Source organism: Abramis brama (genome assembly GCF_963993115.1).
Source record: "Abramis brama genome assembly, chromosome: 21".
Taxonomy (NCBI): domain Eukaryota; kingdom Metazoa; phylum Chordata; class Actinopteri; order Cypriniformes; family Leuciscidae; genus Abramis; species Abramis brama.
The window spans coordinates 19342100-19360623 of NC_139983.1; the positions used below are offsets into that span (position 1 = coordinate 19342100).

At 38.2% G+C, this 18524-nt stretch overlaps 2 protein-coding genes and 1 long non-coding RNA gene across 8 annotated transcripts in view; 2 read left to right on the forward strand and 1 right to left on the reverse strand.

Moving 5' to 3' along the window:
• On the forward strand, positions 1-10512 carry sanbr (SANT and BTB domain regulator of CSR). 3 transcript variants are annotated; one of them, XR_014604008.1, is made up of 21 exons: positions 1-538; positions 890-1041; positions 2095-2284; positions 2486-2564; positions 4106-4353; positions 4571-4629; positions 5014-5174; positions 5560-5646; positions 5796-5906; positions 6057-6180; positions 6293-6445; positions 6539-6672; positions 6805-6904; positions 7663-7695; positions 7797-7896; positions 8005-8093; positions 8270-8298; positions 8431-8504; positions 8901-8984; positions 9159-9250; positions 9805-10512. XR_014604008.1 is itself a non-coding variant. In XM_084097379.1 (21 exons), the coding sequence occupies exons 1-21, from the start codon at positions 487-489 to the stop codon at positions 9839-9841; spliced, it is 2193 nt and encodes a 730-aa protein (XP_083953505.1). In that variant the 5' UTR covers positions 1-486; the 3' UTR covers positions 9842-10512. The 3 variants fall into 3 exon arrangements, 2 of the variants coding, with proteins under 2 accessions (XP_083953505.1, XP_083953506.1); XM_084097379.1 differs by having other exon boundaries at positions 8896-8984; XM_084097380.1 differs by having other exon boundaries at positions 3-307; positions 8896-8984.
• Positions 6030-17833, reverse strand: LOC311072397. Its single transcript, XR_014604009.1, has 3 exons — positions 17054-17833; positions 6288-6540; positions 6030-6170 (listed from the first exon to the last, which is right to left on the reverse strand). It is a non-coding gene; the product is annotated as an uncharacterized lncRNA (long non-coding RNA).
• The window catches only part of xpo1b (exportin 1 b), a 20284-nt gene continuing 17443 nt past the window's right edge, over positions 15684-18524 (forward strand). Inside the window, exons 1-2 of one of the 4 annotated variants that reach the window (XM_084097376.1) lie at positions 15684-16597; positions 18281-18412. In XM_084097376.1, coding sequence (XP_083953502.1) covers positions 18287-18412 — 126 coding nt within the window. In that variant the 5' untranslated portion in view covers positions 15684-16597; positions 18281-18286. Of the gene's footprint in view, positions 16598-18262; positions 18413-18524 lie in introns of those variants that run through there. The other 3 variants (XM_084097378.1, XM_084097377.1, XM_084097375.1) reach the window with 3 other exon arrangements.

Below are 18524 nucleotides of genomic sequence, written 5' to 3' on the forward strand. Positions count from 1 at the left end.
GCACTGCGGCACCGGAAATACAGGGCACAACACAGCAGCAGCGCAGGGGATGTTAATGGGAGTTAATCCTCAGCCACGGGCTGCCTTCAATCGTTTTTCTCAGTTCTCTTTATCAGGGATGGGTCAGTGAGCTTTGGCATCCCGTCAAATCGCAGTAGACAGACGGACAGACAGCAGAGGGAGGAGGCGCTCAATCGGGGACACTGCAGCGAGACGAGAGCATCATCATGGCACACGCGCTCAAAGCGCTGCGCGTGCACGCCGCATCATCTCTGGCATTTTAACAAGAGGAGAGAGAGATACGACCGTGGGTAGTCATGCACAATAAATCTGCGAATTTCACGCTGACAATTTGTTTTTATTATTATTTGTATATGCTGTGTGGATGTGGACTTTACTGGTTTACCCGGATAAAATCAAAGTAAGCCACAGCATCTCTGTTGATGTTACTCAAATCCAGCCCGTTATCAGCACCGCTCAGCTGGAATGAAAGAAGAGCATTGCTACCTGAGGAAACAGCGCATAAACCTGGAACAGGGTAAATGTGATTGTGTGTTAGGCTAGCTTAGCATTTCACTGAGCGATGCGACACGAAACGTGGGGAGTGTCACGATCTGGTATTTATTATGCTGTCCAAGCATATTTACTGCTCCACACACTTAACATAGCCTACTTCTGCATAAGTTATATTTCCTTTGTGCCGTAGTGTATCTGTGCTCATAATCTCACATTACCAAATATCAAATACGACAGCTGCCATTCCATCAAATTGTCCCTTGTTTCTCTGGAGTGGAGATCAATATAAAGGGACAATAGAGAGCTAGTAGATGGCTTAATTGTTAATGTTAAAATCTAGACTATAGATGATGGTTTTCTTCCTTCTTCGCAGAAATGAATCGTCTTTGCTCTGTTAATAATAACTTTCCATATGACAACAACCTCCTGGTGCTGGACATAGTGCTGAGCTCGTTATGGGCATCGCCTCAGCCAATCAACTGGGAGAATGTTGCCAAGTTGGTGCCAGGGTTCACACCTACAGAGGTAAGAGACATGAGGCCTCTAGAAAATAACTGTATTTACTGTGAAATAAACTATAAAAACTATATTCTTAAATTAAACGATATAATAAACTATATTCCTATGAATAATTGCTTTTTAAAACTGATATTCTAAAAAAAAGAATAGGAATAAAACATAAACCATTTCCATTTTTGTTGTGTGAAAATGATTTATATAGATATTTACAAGATATTTAGGTAGTTGTGTCATTCTTTGTATCCCAACTAACATTTTATTCACTAAAGTTAGTGTTAAATCTGTTTACTTTAGCAATCTTTGTTGCATTATATAGAAACGGTGACAGTTCAAAAATGGGATAAAGCACTTCTTGTGCATTTTTTCCATTGTTTGGATGTCTGTAACTCAAGAAGTGTTAAAGATATCTTAAAATATCCTTTTAGATTTGGTTTTTAACAAACATTTCTTTTGGTATATCAATTTTAAAGGCCCTCAATGGTCCAATCCCAGAGATATGGCAATCTTAATGCAGCTCCATGAGTACACAAAAAACACAAGAAGTGCTTTTTCCCATTTTTGAACTATCACCGTTGGCATATAATGAAACAAAGATGGCTAAAGTCAACAGATTTAACTAGCAGACCTACCAATCTCTGTGTAAAAATAAAATGATGATGCTGCCATCTTTTTAAAGTCATTTTTACCCCCCTGTAATTTGGGGGATTCCAAATCTCATGTGAAAATTTTCATTTTGACCCCCCTCTAGTGGATTTCTATTTAATATTTTGGTTTTCATCACTGTTTATGTTTGTGTTTCTTCAGAAAAAAAGTTAACAAAATATATATATATTTTTCCAGAAGTTTCCGAAATTTGGTGGATTTGACATGGAATGACCCTATAATAAAATATGAAGTATTATAATGCCGGTAATAATAATAATATTTCCCATCACAGAATGCTGTCAAACACAGTACATACATTTGAGAGGTTAATACCTACACCTTTCATACAAAGTTCCAGAAGTTTCATTTGCAAATGTTTGGAGATGTTCAGCTTATCTTCTTATATTTTTGTAGTGTGCACAGAGGTTTGAAGAGCTGAAGACCACAGGCAGTTTCCCTCATGTTGATGAGCAGTGTAACCCACTGACCGGAGCAGTGAGCTCTCCATCAGAACCCTTTTCCACTTACATCAAATCCAATTTATTGGACAATACCGGAGATACGGGGGAACCACAGTCCAATCAGGCCACTCTCTCAGTGTCAGGTGAGTCAGTGAGTGGGGTCTGGACAAAAATGCCCAGTCTTTTATTTAGTGCTGGACTGTAAACTACTCCTTAATATATTGAATTTTGGTATTCAAAATTCTTGGTATCCTATTTCACTTTGGTATCCACTTGTATGGGACGAATTCATAGATACAGGCCAACAAAAACGCATTAAAAGGGGGTTGTTTATATGTATTCAGGCCTCGCTGTGATCCCTACTGGTCGAGGAGCCTCTGCAGAGAGTGAGATTGCAGATACTACCACAGAAGGGAATAAAAGGTGAGGCACATTCATACCAATCAGACTGGCCATCTGGAGCACCGGGCCACCGGACAATGTGGGCTGGCTCGTCGCTACATAAATATATAGATAAAGAATGAATTCTCGTTCATTTACGTAGCCTATATCCTTCTGTCAGCCCAGACGAATGGTCCGCGTGGCCCACTTAAGGCAACAACTCTAATCTGCTTAGCGAGCTCAGTCTCAGTGCAGCGGTCTAAAAGCACTCGTCAATGACAAAATGTTTGAGATATCCAATCAAATCGAAGGAGGCGGGGTTTACTGTCCACAGAAACCGAGCAGCACGGCACTTAATGATGGATAATAATGACGGACATTAATTTCCGGGGATGCAAAATACTTCTAACCTTTCAAATTTCTCAGATTTTAATGCCATTTACATTATTCTTCACACAATGCACAAAGAAATAATAACGTAGCAGTTTTTAGCATATCAGATAAGAGTGAATATTTGTGTATCTGTTTCCAGGCTTTATTCAGTAATTTCACAGTCATTTGAAAATGATTCATAAAACTCAAAATATAATTCTCAAACTTACACTAAAACATGGTAAATCTGCCAACTTTCATATTCAAGTAGCCTATGCCTCGTGTTAGGAAAGTGTCATATATTAAAATAAAAATATAATTCGCTAATTAGTTCACATGCATTATTTTATATACACACTGGCGAATAAAAGTTTGAAATAATGAAGACTTTTTTTTTGTGTGTTTTTGAAACAAGGCGGCTCAATTTATTTATTCAAAAAAACAGTAAAAACACAAATATTATGAAAAATTAATACAATCTCAAATAGCTGTATTCTATGTGAATATATTGTAAAATGTAATTTATTATTTCTGTGATCAAAGCTGAATTTTCAACATCATCACTCCAGTCTTCAGTGTCACATGATCCTTCAGAAATCATTCTAATATGCTGTATTTTTCATAAATATAAGAATGTTTACACTCGTTTTCCACATTTGGAGTTCTATTGCATAAAATGACACGAGATGTCAAGCTCCTGAAAGGTCAAATTCTATAACCACAAGAAAGGCACCACAAAAACAGTCCACATTCTGTACTAGTCTTCTAGACCATAGAGCATTGTGTTATATGGACTGATTTTATGGTAGGTATAGAACTTTACTGATATTAAACTGTCCCTGTATGGAAAATAAAATTATTTATTGTTTGCCATGTGCACCAGGAAAGACTAATTATAACGTAAAGAAGTATGCCAGTCATTCGTTAATGTTAATGATAAGCATTTCAATAATAAAATAAAAATAAATAGCATTTATATTTCTGTATAAATAGCACTTATATTTTTTGTTAGTAAGTGGTGTTAGAAATTGCTCTGTGCAAAATGAGCTGGTGGGTTTATGGTGAGGTGTGTTGCGGACCGGGTGTGATGGGCCACCAGGGCCACTTTTTTGCCCCAGTCCACCCCTGCCAACCGGGCCACCAATGAATCATCTACTAATAATGTCCCTGTATATGTTCACTAAATGTGGTTTTCTTTTCCTTTCTCACAGCCCCAATATGGTAATCCACGTTTGCGATGAGGCAAAGAACCTGAAGCAGGACTTTGTGTGTCGAAGAAACCTTCTGGTGAAAGAGATGCGATACTTTGAAGAGTATCTTTCTGTGGACCCACAGCGCTGGGACGAGGTAGACATTTCTGTCCACTGTGATGTCCAGATCTTTGACTGGCTCATGAACTACATCAAGAGTCACAACCCTGAACATTCGCACGGGAAACACACGGACAAACCCAAGCTGGGTAATTGTCTTTTTGGAACCGTTTCAGAAGTTCTGTGTGTGTTTACTTTTGTGTTTAATTTTATTTTAATTTTATTTCTATAATCAAAGATACCATCAGAGGTGTTGTGTGGCTGAATGGTGTTTGACGTGGTTGTAAACAGTTATGCATTGGCTGTGAGTTTGATGTTTCGCTGTTTGTGATGTTGTCGGTTATGTTATGTGGTGTTTGGTTGCAGAGCACAGCAATGTCATCTCAATCCTGATCTCCTCCGAGTTCTTGAAGATGGAAACTTTAGTAAGTGTTGTGAGGGGTGACAATGTTTTTGGTAATGTAGTAAGTGTGCTCTGAGCTGCGACCTTTAGGTTGTAGTGGACATTTTAAAGAGCATGATGCATGATGGCTGTTTCATCATTTGTGTTGTTCTTCTGGACAACTCCGTGCACTGCCCAAACGAGCGCTAGTGAGACACAATATTTTCATCATTTTCAGGAAAGACTTGGCGAATCTTGATTATTGTATGTGCTTGTAGCGAATTATCCCTAGTTCAGTGATTGCTTTTATTTAAACCTTGTCTGAGCAGTGTGCAGAAAGCATGTTTGGTCGATTTCATTTATTTATTCATCCATTTGATAAATGGGCTTCAGGTGTTTGATTATCGTGTGTTTTGTGGATCTGAAGGTTGAGGAGTGTATCCAGTATTGTCACAAACATATGAGTGCCATCATAGCAACACCGTGCAATATGAACTGCATCAACAACAACCTGGCCGGACTCATCGCTGATCTCTTCAGCCACAATGAGGCAGATGACCTCAAGGACAAAAAAGACAAATTCAAAAGGTGAGAGCAAACATACACAGGACAAAAGTAGGACTATAATGTTCACCGTTCAAAAGTTTAGGGTTGGTTTTTGAAAGAAGAATCTTATGTTTGCCAAGGCTGCATTTATATGATCAAATAAATCATGATCTTTCAGAAATCATTCTAATATGCTGATTAACTGCTCAAGATACATTTCTTATTATCTGTGTTGACATTTTCTAAGATAAAAAACAACTTTTGAAGCATTACGAATATCTTTACTGTTGCCTTTAGTTAAAAAAAATATTGACCCCAAAACTGTAGTGTACAGATAATATAATGTTGTTAATACAATATAATGTTCATATAAAATATTTTGTTATTGATCATACTTTATTTGTGATGATTTGTACTTTCTCACCAGTAAACTGTTTCAGAAAAAGATTGAGAGATTATTTGATCATGGTTATCATAATCACGATTCCCCTGGTAATGCATCTACTCTGTACAGGTGAGAAACTTTTGCATTGCTGTGCAAGCTGATGATAATAGCATGATGTATTATTGTATAGACATGTACTGGAAGTATTATAAATTATTCTTCTGGTGCAATTAAGTGGATTTCAGTGTAATAATTTCATGCTGTGATTCTTTCCCCAGATGTGGACTTTGCCTTAAGCTTTTAACCAAAGAAACTGAGAGAAAAATCCCTTGTGTTCCAAACAAAATCAACATAGATGCCCGGGGAAACATTATATTCACTCACACCAGGTTAAATGAGGCACTCTGTATTTCAATCACATACACACCAAGTGTATTTAAAACAACTTCATTGAAGTCTTAGATTACAAATGCTGATATTCCAGTCTTATACACACACATATGCAATGACATGTTGGTAATTGTGCTGTGTCTGTGTAGACATAAGGCCTGGGAGGTACACGAGTATTTGAATGGTCTTTATGAAGAGTTGAAGTCCTGGGTACTGGTTTACTGGAGGATCTGGGGCACCATCAATTTCCTTGCCTGTTCACGCTGCAAACAGGTAAAAAAAAAAAATTTACTCCACGAGTCACAAATCATAGTTTAAGATTGTAGATAAACATAGATATTGATTGGTTGGTTACTAATTGAATAAGTTGTTTGGCTTACGGCAGGCATTCCTGTGTACGGAGTTGAGCCAGTGTAAATACCACCCAGAGGCGGTTGTGTATCCTGGCATTGGGGCAGATCATAGATGGCATGGCATTGGTCTTTACCCCTGCTGCAACCAGAAAGTCCTACGATTCGATCCCTCCTCCATGCCCAAGGTTTTTGTTGTTGCTTTAGAATACGTTCTCTTAAACTCAGATGACCTTTGAATCCGTCTCACTTTGTGAATGCCTGTGTATGTTTTGTTGCAGGGCTGTAAAATAAGAGACCACATTGTAAGTGCGGTAGATGGTGGTGACTGTGGCGATCACAATGTAAACTCAACCCAGACCAGAATACTCAATGACCTGCTGCTCCACAGAGAGGCTGTGTGTGTGCCTGATAGGTCAGACTATAGTAACTTCCTTCAGAAAAAACTGCCATATGCCATATTTGATTTGTTTGATCCTTTGTATAGTGTTGTGTTCAGGTCTTTTAACTGATGTTTTAAGCTCTAATCCATTTTGTTTTGCCGTAGCTCTGAGGACCCTTCCACAGCCAGTGAACAAGTGCCAGGATATGATGTAACGCTGGAGCCAGGGATGCTTACAGCTCACAGACCCAAGGAAACAACAGCTGTGAGTCAATCACATTTTTGATCATCTTTGTTTTTATTCTTTCTATTTATTTATTTTTTTTATATATTTTTTTGCTTTTTATTTATGCAACCATCAGCAACATACAATCACAAATTAACACAAAAGACAATACCGCACTGCACACGTACAGACAGAAGAAAAAAAAAAAAAAGAAAACATAATATTGTGTATGTATCAAAGAAAAAAAGGAAATCATAGTCATTATTACATGCATGATTTTAACATCAATTCAGAATTTATTTCCTCTTTATATTATGGAAACCAATTTTTACCCCAGAGTAAAAAATAAAATAATTGTGAGATATATTTTAAAATAGGAAATGAAGCCACATTCTGAGATAATTGCAGTTGCATTATGACACAAATTCACATTGTGATATATATAAAGTTACAAGAACTACATTTGCAATTGTGAGACAAAGTTTAAATTAATAAAAAATAAAGTCACAATGTAAGATTTGAAATTGCAAGTAATAAAGTTGCATAATGACAAATTCACATTGTAAATACACATTTGTGAGATAATCGCATTGTTATATATAAAACCATAAACATGAGATATAAATTAAGTTAAATAATTGTGAGATATAAAGTGAGAATCATTTTTTTTATTTATGTCCTTGTTTGAGGAATCTGGCTTTCATTTATTGTGATACATGCATCAGTTTATTGTTGACCTAAATTTGTTTATCCAATCTCAAATTATGACAGCACGTTTTCCTTCTCTTCTATTGCAGTTTTCACTCTTAAAAAACTGGAGTCTTCAGCTGGTAAGAAGCCATTTCCTCAAATATTTACCGCAACACCATTCCTAAAGTACACGTCAACAACGAAAACGACACATCTCACATGTTCATTTGTCCTTTTGCAGCGGCAGCAGTCTCTGCTGTCTGAAGATGAGGAGTACACTACAGGGTCAGAGGTCACAGAGGATGAGGTCGGGGATGAAGAAGAGACTTCAAAAAAACAAGGTGAGCCAAAATGTGTAAGAAAATCATCAGATAATCTTTAGGCAGTACCTCATTGCGGTCAGAAGGTGGCAGTCACATACAATTTTCAAGATTTCTTTTTGTACACAGCTGCAAAGAAGGCAAGAAAATCTGGCAAACCTTTGAAAAGACAAGTGTCCTCCCCGAATTTTCAGCGCAAGGAAAAATCTGGAGAAAAGGTGAATGCAACACATTAATTTGCAAATTTATTGGTGCTGGATTTTTCTAAGCAATAAGACTTAAGGTGACTTTTACATAGGAATCACCCGCATTTTCTTCAGAAAATATGAATGTCTGGTTTAGTTGTTGCATGCCACTTTTCTCTTTTCATTCATTCTATCCTGTTCCTTTAAAGGCACCATCTCGAGACTCAACCCCGTTCACGTGAGTGATTCCAAAGCCTTGCTGTTTTCTGGAGGAGTGATCTGTTTAAACGCTGTATTGATATGCTTACTCATGTCATTTGATTGAGAAGAAATTTCTAGGCTTCTGAATAATACATTATTTCGCTCTTAGTGTCAGCATCCAGAAGAACAAGTGGGATAGCAATCGTTCCATGAGGTACAATCAGGACGCACAGAGGGAGGAGGGTAGGAATCTTTTTCAGATGCTCTGACTATAACAAAGATCCTCACAACTGCACAGTGGTAGAGCCAGTCTTATAAAAGAAGAGTAGTGATTTAAAACCTCTTGAAAACCCTAGAAAATCTCATCAGAGAAAGTTGAATCCAGCCATCAGCAAGTACATCTGCCAGCTCTTCAGAGGAATAATGATTTTGTTTTATAAACACTTTTGTATTCTAAATACGATTAAAACTGTAAGCTTACCATTATTTAATGATTTATTATGGTAATTAATCAATGGTATTAAATATTTTATGGACAATTTTAGCTGTGCTTCTGACACTAAAGCTATCAATGAGCTTATGTGTAGATTTGCAATGATCTTGATGGATGTCTATACGTCCAAACTCTTTCTAGATCAGAGGAGAATGGAGGAGATTATAGCAAATCTCACTAAAATGCGCTTCGGTGACCAGGAGCAGACGAAGCTTAAAGACACAAAAGAGGTACAAAACATCTTTACTCCCTTCAGATAAAGCAGCTAAAGCAGCTTTAAGAGTGTGATTGTACGTTTTCACGTGTGTGTTCTGATTTGTTGCCATGTCATTACCATCTTTTTGAGCAGTATTCCAGCATTGTACTCTAGTATTTTGCACCCATGTGTGTTTGTGTGCTTGCAGCCTGCAGGGGGGCTCTACCCGAGACTGGAGGCCCAGTTTAAGGCCTCCTCACAGTCCAGCGGAAGACACAGCAGCTCAGAGAAAACGCTAAGGTACCGCAGTCACCTCAAGCACTGAAGACACTGTGCAGGCGAGCCACAAGTGAAAGAGTATCAAATCATAATTCATGATATTAATCATGAGATTTGGAGGGATTATGAACATGTTTGCTGTGGTGCACTAACTAAACTGGCTTGTCTGCTCTTGTCAGGCACATTTATATGGATAGTTCAGTCAAAAATGACTTCTTCTGTGAGAGAAGATATTTTGGTCCATACAATGAAAGTCAATGGGGTCCAAAGATGTTTTGAACCCTATTGACTTTCATTGTACAGACAAAAACAAATTTTTCAAAATAACTTCTTTTGTGTTTCACTGAAGAGAGAAAGTCATACAGGTTTGGAACGATATGAGGGTGGGTAAATGATGACAGAACTATCCCTTTAAAATACTTTTATGAAAGACCCAAAGTCCACTGTTTATATAATATTGCGTTACTTTTTTTATTTGATTTACGTGTATGTGGCTTTAATGTACCTTTTTTCTTACTATCTTTCTCCTTTTTCTCTCAGTTCTATTTTTAACCAGCACTTTGGTCTTTTTTTAGAGCAAAGACACGCTCGGGGCCGTCAAGACCGACTTAGAGGAAATATGGAGATAAGTGGATGAGTTTTTAAAAAGGAGGATTAAAAGAGTTTGCTGCTGTTTGACGAGGCAGAAGAAACCATCGCACTCTTCATCCATCCTTTGCTCCACACCTCACCCCACCCTCCTTCCGAACTCTGTCCTGACACAGCAGGAATAGTCTTTTCCATTACAATCCCAGGAGAAGAATGGATTGCTGGTGTGGTCTCTGATGTCATAATTGTAGCTATAGAGCATAAACAATGGACCTAATAAAACCTTCTGTTGCACTGTAAACAGTTCAAGCTTTTGGCTGCTATTGAATTGGTTGAACCCACTAAAAAAATTGTATGCATTACCATTTCAGTTTATTTTGCATCTTTGGCTTTATTTTATCTCACCTCTAGCTCAGGATTCATTCCAGCCGCAGTGAGTTGCTTCGTTTTAGCCGACTCAGGTGACCAGACAAAGCTCATCTCCGTGGTACTGACCCTGCACTTTAAGCCGTCTTAATGCAATGACTCAAACCTGTATAATACGCAAAGTAGCCACTGGGTAAAGAGTGACGCTGACGACTAATACCTGTGAGGTCCATGATTATGTTGCACTGGAACTGTCACAACTGTAACATTTGGACCAATGTGACATGGGGTAGAATACAGAATCAATAGAATAAATCATTTAATATAAACCTGTGTTTCTTTTTTTTTTACTACGGCAGAATTGTTTTAAATTACGAGTTTTTATGAAATGAGTAAGTTTCTGGGAAATGCATGTCTGTAAATACGCAGTCCTATTTTAAACAATTACTTCATGCAATGTCTTGTTTAAAAAAACCGCAACAAGAAGGGGAAGTAGAACGTTCTGCATATGTGGACGGAGGCGGGGGAGATTTGATGAGCTGGCCTGCCTTTTTTGGTGACAGGCGATGTTTGATTGAGCTCAGGCAGGTTGGGTTACAGTACTGGGCCGCTTGCCAGCCAAGAACACAAATGATCATGTGTTAATTCCCTCTTTACTGGTGGGAACCAGATCCATCACAACCCCCACCATTCAATTCAACGGAACTCTCTCTCTCTTTCTTTCCAAGAGTTGTCTCTCTCTTACTCTGAAAAGCTGACAGTTCTGGAGCAGAAGACCATGCAGGCAGTTTTAAATAACCCTCTGACTCAAAACAATTTAATATGTTAATCTAGATTCTCATATGGTTGTATGTACACTACCATTCAGGGGTCAGTAAGAAAGAAGTCTCCCCGCCAAGGCTGCATTTATCTTAGAAAAAAAATACTGTAAACAGTAATACTGTTAAATAATATTAAAAAATTATTTTATTTTTTTTCCAAAATGTAATTTATTCCTGTGATGGCAAAGCTGAATTTTCAGCATCATGACTTCAAGTCTTCAGTGTCACATGATCCTTCAGAAATCATTCTAATATAATGATTTGCTGCTCAAGAAACATTTCTTATTATTATCATCAATGTTAAAAATGTTGCTTAATATTTTTGTGGAAACCATGATACATTTTTCAGCATTCTTTAATTAATAGAAAGAACAGAAGAACAGCATTTATTTTTAAAAAATTGTCTTTAAAGTGACTTTTGATCAAATGTAATGTGAAGTTTTTTTTTGTTTTTTTTTACAGGTGTAAATACAGTAGGGTCTAAAAGTGTGACACCACCAGTGAAAATTGTGTTTTTCTTTCCATTACAAATTGTTACAATTTTAGTGAGAAGAATATCTAATCTCCTCAACATCACAAATTATTAATTTTAATGAACTTTATTTCATAATGTTACTTTTAACACGTTTGTTTACAAGTTTAAATTAGATTTAGATGTGTCGTGCAGATTCTAAATTAACTTTCATGTCAAGATGGAAAAAGTCATGCTGTAAAATTCTACAGGTGACAGGGATCTGAGCTAATCAGATAGAAGATGCCTGTCTTTTTTAGTTACAAGGAGCAGAAAGAGCAGCGATTCAGCAGAGCAGTGGTCAAGGTGGACGGACAGAAGCTGCCCTCATTCCCTCAGTACTTGGTCAAAGGTCATATCCTGATCATTCAATGGTCTTTTGTCTATTGTTACTTGTAGCAAATGCTTTGTTGGCATTGTGCATTTGTTTAGAAAGACATGGATTTGTTTGCTTTAAAGAATGACAGTACTATGATTCTGCAACAATCTTAATTAATGTTACGGTATAAATATTTCTATATATCTATAAATTACAGAAACGTCTGTCTGTCTGTCTGTCTGTGTGTGTGTGTGTGTGTGTCTGTTAACCGCATATCTCTCGAACCGTTAGTCCGATGGATTTCAAACTTGACAGGTGTCTCGCTACGGGCACGAGTAAGTGCAGTGCCAAGTTTGACGTTGTTTGGATGAGAAATGCTAAAGATATCGTTAAATATATCATTTTTAAAAGGTTGTGGTTTAAAAATTAACATTCTGACATTAGAGGGTTGTATCGGTCAAAGAAGCCCCAAGAAGGTTGTGGTTTAAAAATAAACATTCTGACATAAACACTCTGTCAGCTACACTGTTTACTTCTGAATATTATAGTTTGGTTCTAGAACGTGATAAATCCATTTTGATTAATTTGAGTAAAAATGTGTTTTCTTTACCAAGAAAGTGGCAAGATGAAAACCACTATTTTCTGTTTCAAACTTTCACATAGCATCTTTAGGTTATAATATCATAAAAAATTCAAATCCAGATTTGGATTTTCAAATATCTATTATAAAAACGGATTATTTTTCCCCAAAAATGCAATAAATTCATGACACTTTTTTTCCAAAATGCTATCATGCTGAAACTGTTGAAATCAGCCATCACTAAGGAATATCTCCTGAACTTTTTTGACGGCGATCAGCTCACAAAAACTGATTTTGCACGGGCACTTTGCACTGCTCCCTGAATCGACACGCTTATTCATTTGTGGATGTTAACTGAATCTATAAGTCAGCTATGCTGTTTACTTCTGCATATTGTATTTCATTCTGGTGTGCTTATTGCTACTGTGTAATAGTAGCCTATGCTATTCACCAACTAAACATATCCTATTCAAAGTGTTCACAGTCTCTTTCACGGGCATCATTTGTAGTAGCCTATTCACAAACTGTTTCCTCAAGCATAGCGTTTTCTCGGAGTTCACTGTGTGCTTTCTACCATGCACAAATAAAAATGTCACTGAACTTTTGCTGTGTAATTGTAACAATGAGCACTCAAACACACCAAACCAACAATTACTAAAAACACACTCAAAAACTGATTTTGCACGGGCATTTTGCACTAGCACTTAGAAGGTTGTGGTATACATAAACACTCAGTCAGCTACACTGTTTACTTCTGAATATTATAGTTTATTCACAGCCATCATTTGTAGTAACCTAGCCTGCTCCCTGAATTCAATGCGTTCGCAGTCTCTTTCACGGGCACCAAACCAACAATTACTAAAAACACACACAAAAACTGATTTTGCACGGGCATTTTGCACTAGTTTAATATAATCCACAATTTATATCTCACTTTACCTAAAATACACTAGCCTATAAAATATACAATTGTATATTTCATTAAAGCTAATTTACTTCACATATCGTATTGCTACTATTAGCTGCTGAAACTATAAATATTGCAACACTGGTTAGCCATTAGGCCTCAATGTCATTTCTAGATCAATAGAAAATAATGAATTACTTCTGTTTTGGGTTGTTCTATCGTCGCTAGAGGGAGCTGTTTGCATCTAGACGTTCTCCCATTGAAGCCAAGCTTCCTGTGCAGCAAGGACTCCCTCATTGTCTGTGTTGTTGTCATGAAGTTCACTTCTCTCAGGAAGGACAGAGCTATTTATAGTGACCACCATTATGAAGAGACTCCTGCAAATAACCTGAGCTAGAACAATAGCTTATAATGCTTTATTATGTCATGCACAATATAATCAAGCCAGAATATAATTATAAATAACCACAAAATCATAATAGTGATGTAAATAATTTGTGATGCTTCATGATGGTATGCATGCTGATTTTGTAGTGAAACATTTTTCAATAATAATAATAAAGCACTTAAAAATATTCACCGAGTCATAGGTTATGAGAAAGTATAAAACACCCTAAACAAGACAACTGTCAAACTTGTTTGAGTGACATGGGAGGAGCAGGTGATGTTATTATCATGTATGTAAATGAACAGGCAGGACCAGATGGAACGGGCTTAAACCAGCCCAATCCTGAACAGAGCAGCCCACTTCATTTCACATGTATGTGCCACAATGCACGTGCACCTCCTACTGCTCACTTCAGCAAGATGACCTCTTTCAGTAGTGCCCCGGACCCTGTTAACTTTCAGACCCACTGTATGTGTTGCTGATTGATGACATACTTTAATAGAGGAAACATGCAAGGTTTTCAGATCAAACACTGAGACAGGTTTTCCCTCTTTATGACAAAAACGCATTCGGTCCTTTCGTACATATGCATGATCTGGGTGACCTGTCCTGCAATGAACTAAACCAGACGCCCAGAGGAGTTTCAATGGTTTATTGTATTTCTCAAAATAATTCTAAACCGCTGAGACAACAAAGAAAGTTTTCTGTTACACACAGAGTGAAGTCATAGTCTGAGGAACATCAGACATTTCTTATTTCTAAAATAAGAGCACATTTGCTGACTTTAAATCAGTTACAATTTTAAAAAAGTTTCAACTCAGTGTGCACAAATATGTCTCTTAAATGATGATCTGAGCAAAAATGTTTTGACAAAACAAAAATATAACATGACTCAACAAATCCAGTATTATTGAGCTCATACTGGTCAGGTGACAATGTATTAAGTATTATCTAAAAAATATGAAGACACACCCACTCTGTTAATTAATTATTTATATATTTATTACAAAACCTGCAGTAAAGAATTCAACATTGATCTTATTGATCTTTAAAAACTGGAACATCAGTCTTGGGGTTCAAACAAAAAATGTTGCCTGTGATTGCTGGAAAGCAGGTTGACTTGTATTCTAGAAACTTCCGTATTTACACTGGAATACATACAATTCATTTCACACTTATCTCTGCTTCCAAAGTTTACAGCAGCAAATGACCTACATCATATTCACTCCTTTTTATCTTTTATTACATGTTAATAAAGGTAAAAGAGGAGTGAATGTGAATCTGATCAACACAACATCAGCTGATTATCAAATGATGACAGGGATCCATTAAATGCCCAAAATTGCAACACTTGTCTGTTCCAGAATAAAACTGAAGACCAGCTGCCATTGGACTAAAGGTTCACCTTCACTAGAAGTGCGATCAGTTTGTTGGTTAAGGCTGAGCATATAATTTACCAAATTACTGGCCCTGAAGTGCTGTAACTGCTTATTTAGTTAACCATTTTAAAAGGTGTGTAGAATGGGCCATATGCTGGACTAAAGAGAAACACTTTATCAGATATTCAACATGTATAAAGTGCAGTCGTGACCTTGTAAAATGTATGTCAAATGATTGCTAGACTAAAGGAGAATGTATTCTTTTTCTCATTCTTTGTTCACTACAGACACTAGTTTTGCACACAAAATCCAGTATTTTTCCATCAACTGACGTTTAAGTGGCGTTGCGTCACGTGACTTGCAAGGAAGGGGGGAGAAACATGCAAGCATTTGACGTCCCTTTAAAGCAGTACACGGACAGTTTATTATTATGTTTTCGGGTGATTCGATGCGTTTATAATACATCACTGCCATACTGGAGTTAATTTCTCGGTAGTTAAGTTTATGGAGACCATCACAAGCCAATTGTATCAGGATCTGACCCATGCCATGCGTATCATACCCTGACTCTGAACAACCACTCCCCTTCGTGGCTCTGGCTCGTGGAAAATTACCAGCTTACAATCAGCACAAGTACAAGCTCCAACATCCGCCTCACGGACTCGATGCCCTCGATCTCCTTCAGTCCACCGTGAAATTAATTTTTCCGAACATGTAACGTTATACAATTACCAAGCGGCCACTGTTGTTAAATATAAAAAGTGGACCATTTAAAGCTCAAGAAGGGTATAAACGCGAGTGTTTTTCGGAAGAGTCGCGCGACAGAGCTAAAACAACAACAAATAATACACTACCGTAATATTAAAGCAAATTACAAATCCACTCTGCACGCAGTTTGCCTTCTTTTTCTCCAAACGGGCGGAGCAGTCGCGTGGGCGCCCAAAAGAGTTGAGATTGATTGATGCGCACGCTGTCCAATGGATCGCGAGCAAGGACGTGCTTAGCAACGCTGCGGCCAATAGCACGCCCCCATGGGCGTGACGTTAATCCAAACTTTTCGCGGCGCCATCGGCTGAAAACTAAACCGAGATGGAATCTCCCAGTCTGAACCGGTTTCAACCGGTTACGAGTTTGTTGCTTGTGAGAAGAAGAGGCACAGGCTCAGTCTCTAATACCGCCCTAGTGCAAAATATACTTCAGTACAGAGCACATATCTTAATTAAGGTTAACTTTGTTTCGTAAAATGAACCGGACTGAGAAAATATTGAACTCGCCGTGATTGTTGGTGCGGAATTCACATCCTAGTGGTCCTTATATCAAGCAAGTAGCTCGTGTAGTCTTCACAGAGGAATAACGTTAGTGTGGCTGGCCAGTCAACGGCTCATCCTAAAGCTTTTTTGACAGAAAGCGTGTACAAACAGGCACCAACGATACTGGATAAATTAAACATAATTTTAGCAACTCTGGCAGACAAGCCCACCTTCTTTCTCTCAAAGGCTTGGACTTTAGGTAGGTAAATATGGGCTGAAAACTTATACTATAGCTGGAGTGTTTGGGTTGGTCTGTGGAGAATGATGATGCTGTGAGATTGTGTAGAAATGCATAGAAATTGTACGTATGAAGGTTAAGGTCGAAAGAAAGTGAAATGGCTTTGCTGCTGAGGGTTTATGAGGGATGTTGCGGGTGTGTGTTGCGTGATGACTCGTGTTCAGCACTGGTGTCACGCTGGTCTGAATAATGTATCTGGGTTTTAGTAGCAGTAATCGTTATATCTCACTTAACATAAAAAAAACAATCACAAATACACTATGCTACTAAGTGCTATCCGTAAGCATAGCCCAAGGTATCTTGACTTAGCGAGCAAAATTCAATTGTAAAATGCATGCAGGACCCTTCTAAAGCTGTAGCATTCATTTAAATATTAACGGCATGTAAAAAATACACGAATACAATTCTCTGTCTTACCTGGTTTACTGCTAGTAAAGCCTGCAGAGCTTTCAGGTGTAGGGTGCAGAGCATGGGGTTGGTGGGAGGGGTTGCTTCGGAGTCAGGGAGGGAGATCATTGCAAAGTCACCCCCGTAGAAGTCATCTCTAGACGGGTGTAGACAGTTAGAAACATCGGTGTTTGTTAATATGGACGAGGCGTTCGCTGGAACGTTTTTAACGTCAGTTGCGCGCTATGGCATTTGCCTTTCTGTCCATTTAAGTGCATTCTTATGACAGCATGCATGCGTAATTGTTGCCGAAGCATGAAACGCGATGCATTATAATGGCTTTTAACGCATAAACGTGGCTAAACAACCACTGTAGAGAATAATAAACAGCTTTCGCATCAATAGTGCAAGTTGTTGTGCTCCTCGGCGTGGATCTTAGTCCAACTTAGTTGTGTTTTTAAGACGTGTGTGCATGCATGAAATCAGCTGATAAGTAGCTCTGTGTTGGAAGACAGATCCTATTGTAGGAGTTGTAACGTTACTTGCTTACTGAATGAAATAAGATGTGGAAAAGGCGGGTAAATCAACAGGTTGCGCAGTACCGAGCACTAGTTATGACACCATCACTTTATTTAGGCCTGCAAGACTCACAAAGCTTGACTGTGTCGTGTCGTCCAAGCAAATTCTCGAAATTTCCTTTTTTTTATTCTTGGCCGTAATGCTTACATCGTTACGCAATAGTTTGGCTCCGGGGTGCAAATTGAATTAGCTTGAGTAATGGTCATTCTTATTCAGTTGTCCTTCAACTGTGTGCACATTATTAAAGTCTCGTGGTCTTATGGAAGCTCGATCAGAGTAGGGAAAACAGTTTGTAATTCAGAGCGCCTCTTGTGTTATATGTAAACAGAATGACGTCAGCGAAAGGGCTGCCTAGCACGTGGTCTCATTCAGAGAATAATGGCTCGTGTGATCACGAGCCCAGTGAGTGGCCCTTGTTCTTCGGACATATCAGGATGTGCAGACTGCAAGCATGTTACCTTTATCGCGCCACCCACCTATCCCATTGTTACTGAGGATTGAACCCTCCAGCAGGCATTGGTGTGTTGGCATTGGCAGGCCAGGTCATATAAGGCTTTTTGGATTGTCCTGGGTCGAGGGAGGAGGCGGGGTGACGGTCAGCTGTTTGGATTTGTGTACCCAAATGTTCATTTCACATGACTTTGCCCCTGCTGGATGTTTCCTCCCTGTGCCCCACAGAGCTCTATGCCAGCAATTATGACAATGTTAGCCGACCATGCAGCCAGACAGCTGCTGGACTTTAACCAGAAACTGGATATCAACCTGCTGGATAATGTGGTCAACTGCCTGTACCATGGGGTCGGGCCACAGGTAAGGAAGACCATTTCACAAACCGGTGAAATATAGTACCAAATGTAAGTATGTGTGTGTGTGTGTATATATATATAGATAGATAGATAAATATAGATATATATAGATATAT

Excerpts from the sequence above, each read along its gene's own strand:
- sanbr (XM_084097379.1), top strand. The coding sequence starts at position 487 with ATGAAAGAAGAGCATTGCTACCTGAGGAAACAGCGCATAAACCTGGAA. Across the intron at positions 2,565-4,105 it reads ACCACAGAAGGGAATAAAAG|CCCCAATATGGTAATCCACG; the intron begins GTGAGGCACATT and ends CCTTTCTCACAG. Across the intron at positions 6,673-6,804 it reads GCTGTGTGTGTGCCTGATAG|CTCTGAGGACCCTTCCACAG; the intron begins GTCAGACTATAG and ends GTTTTGCCGTAG.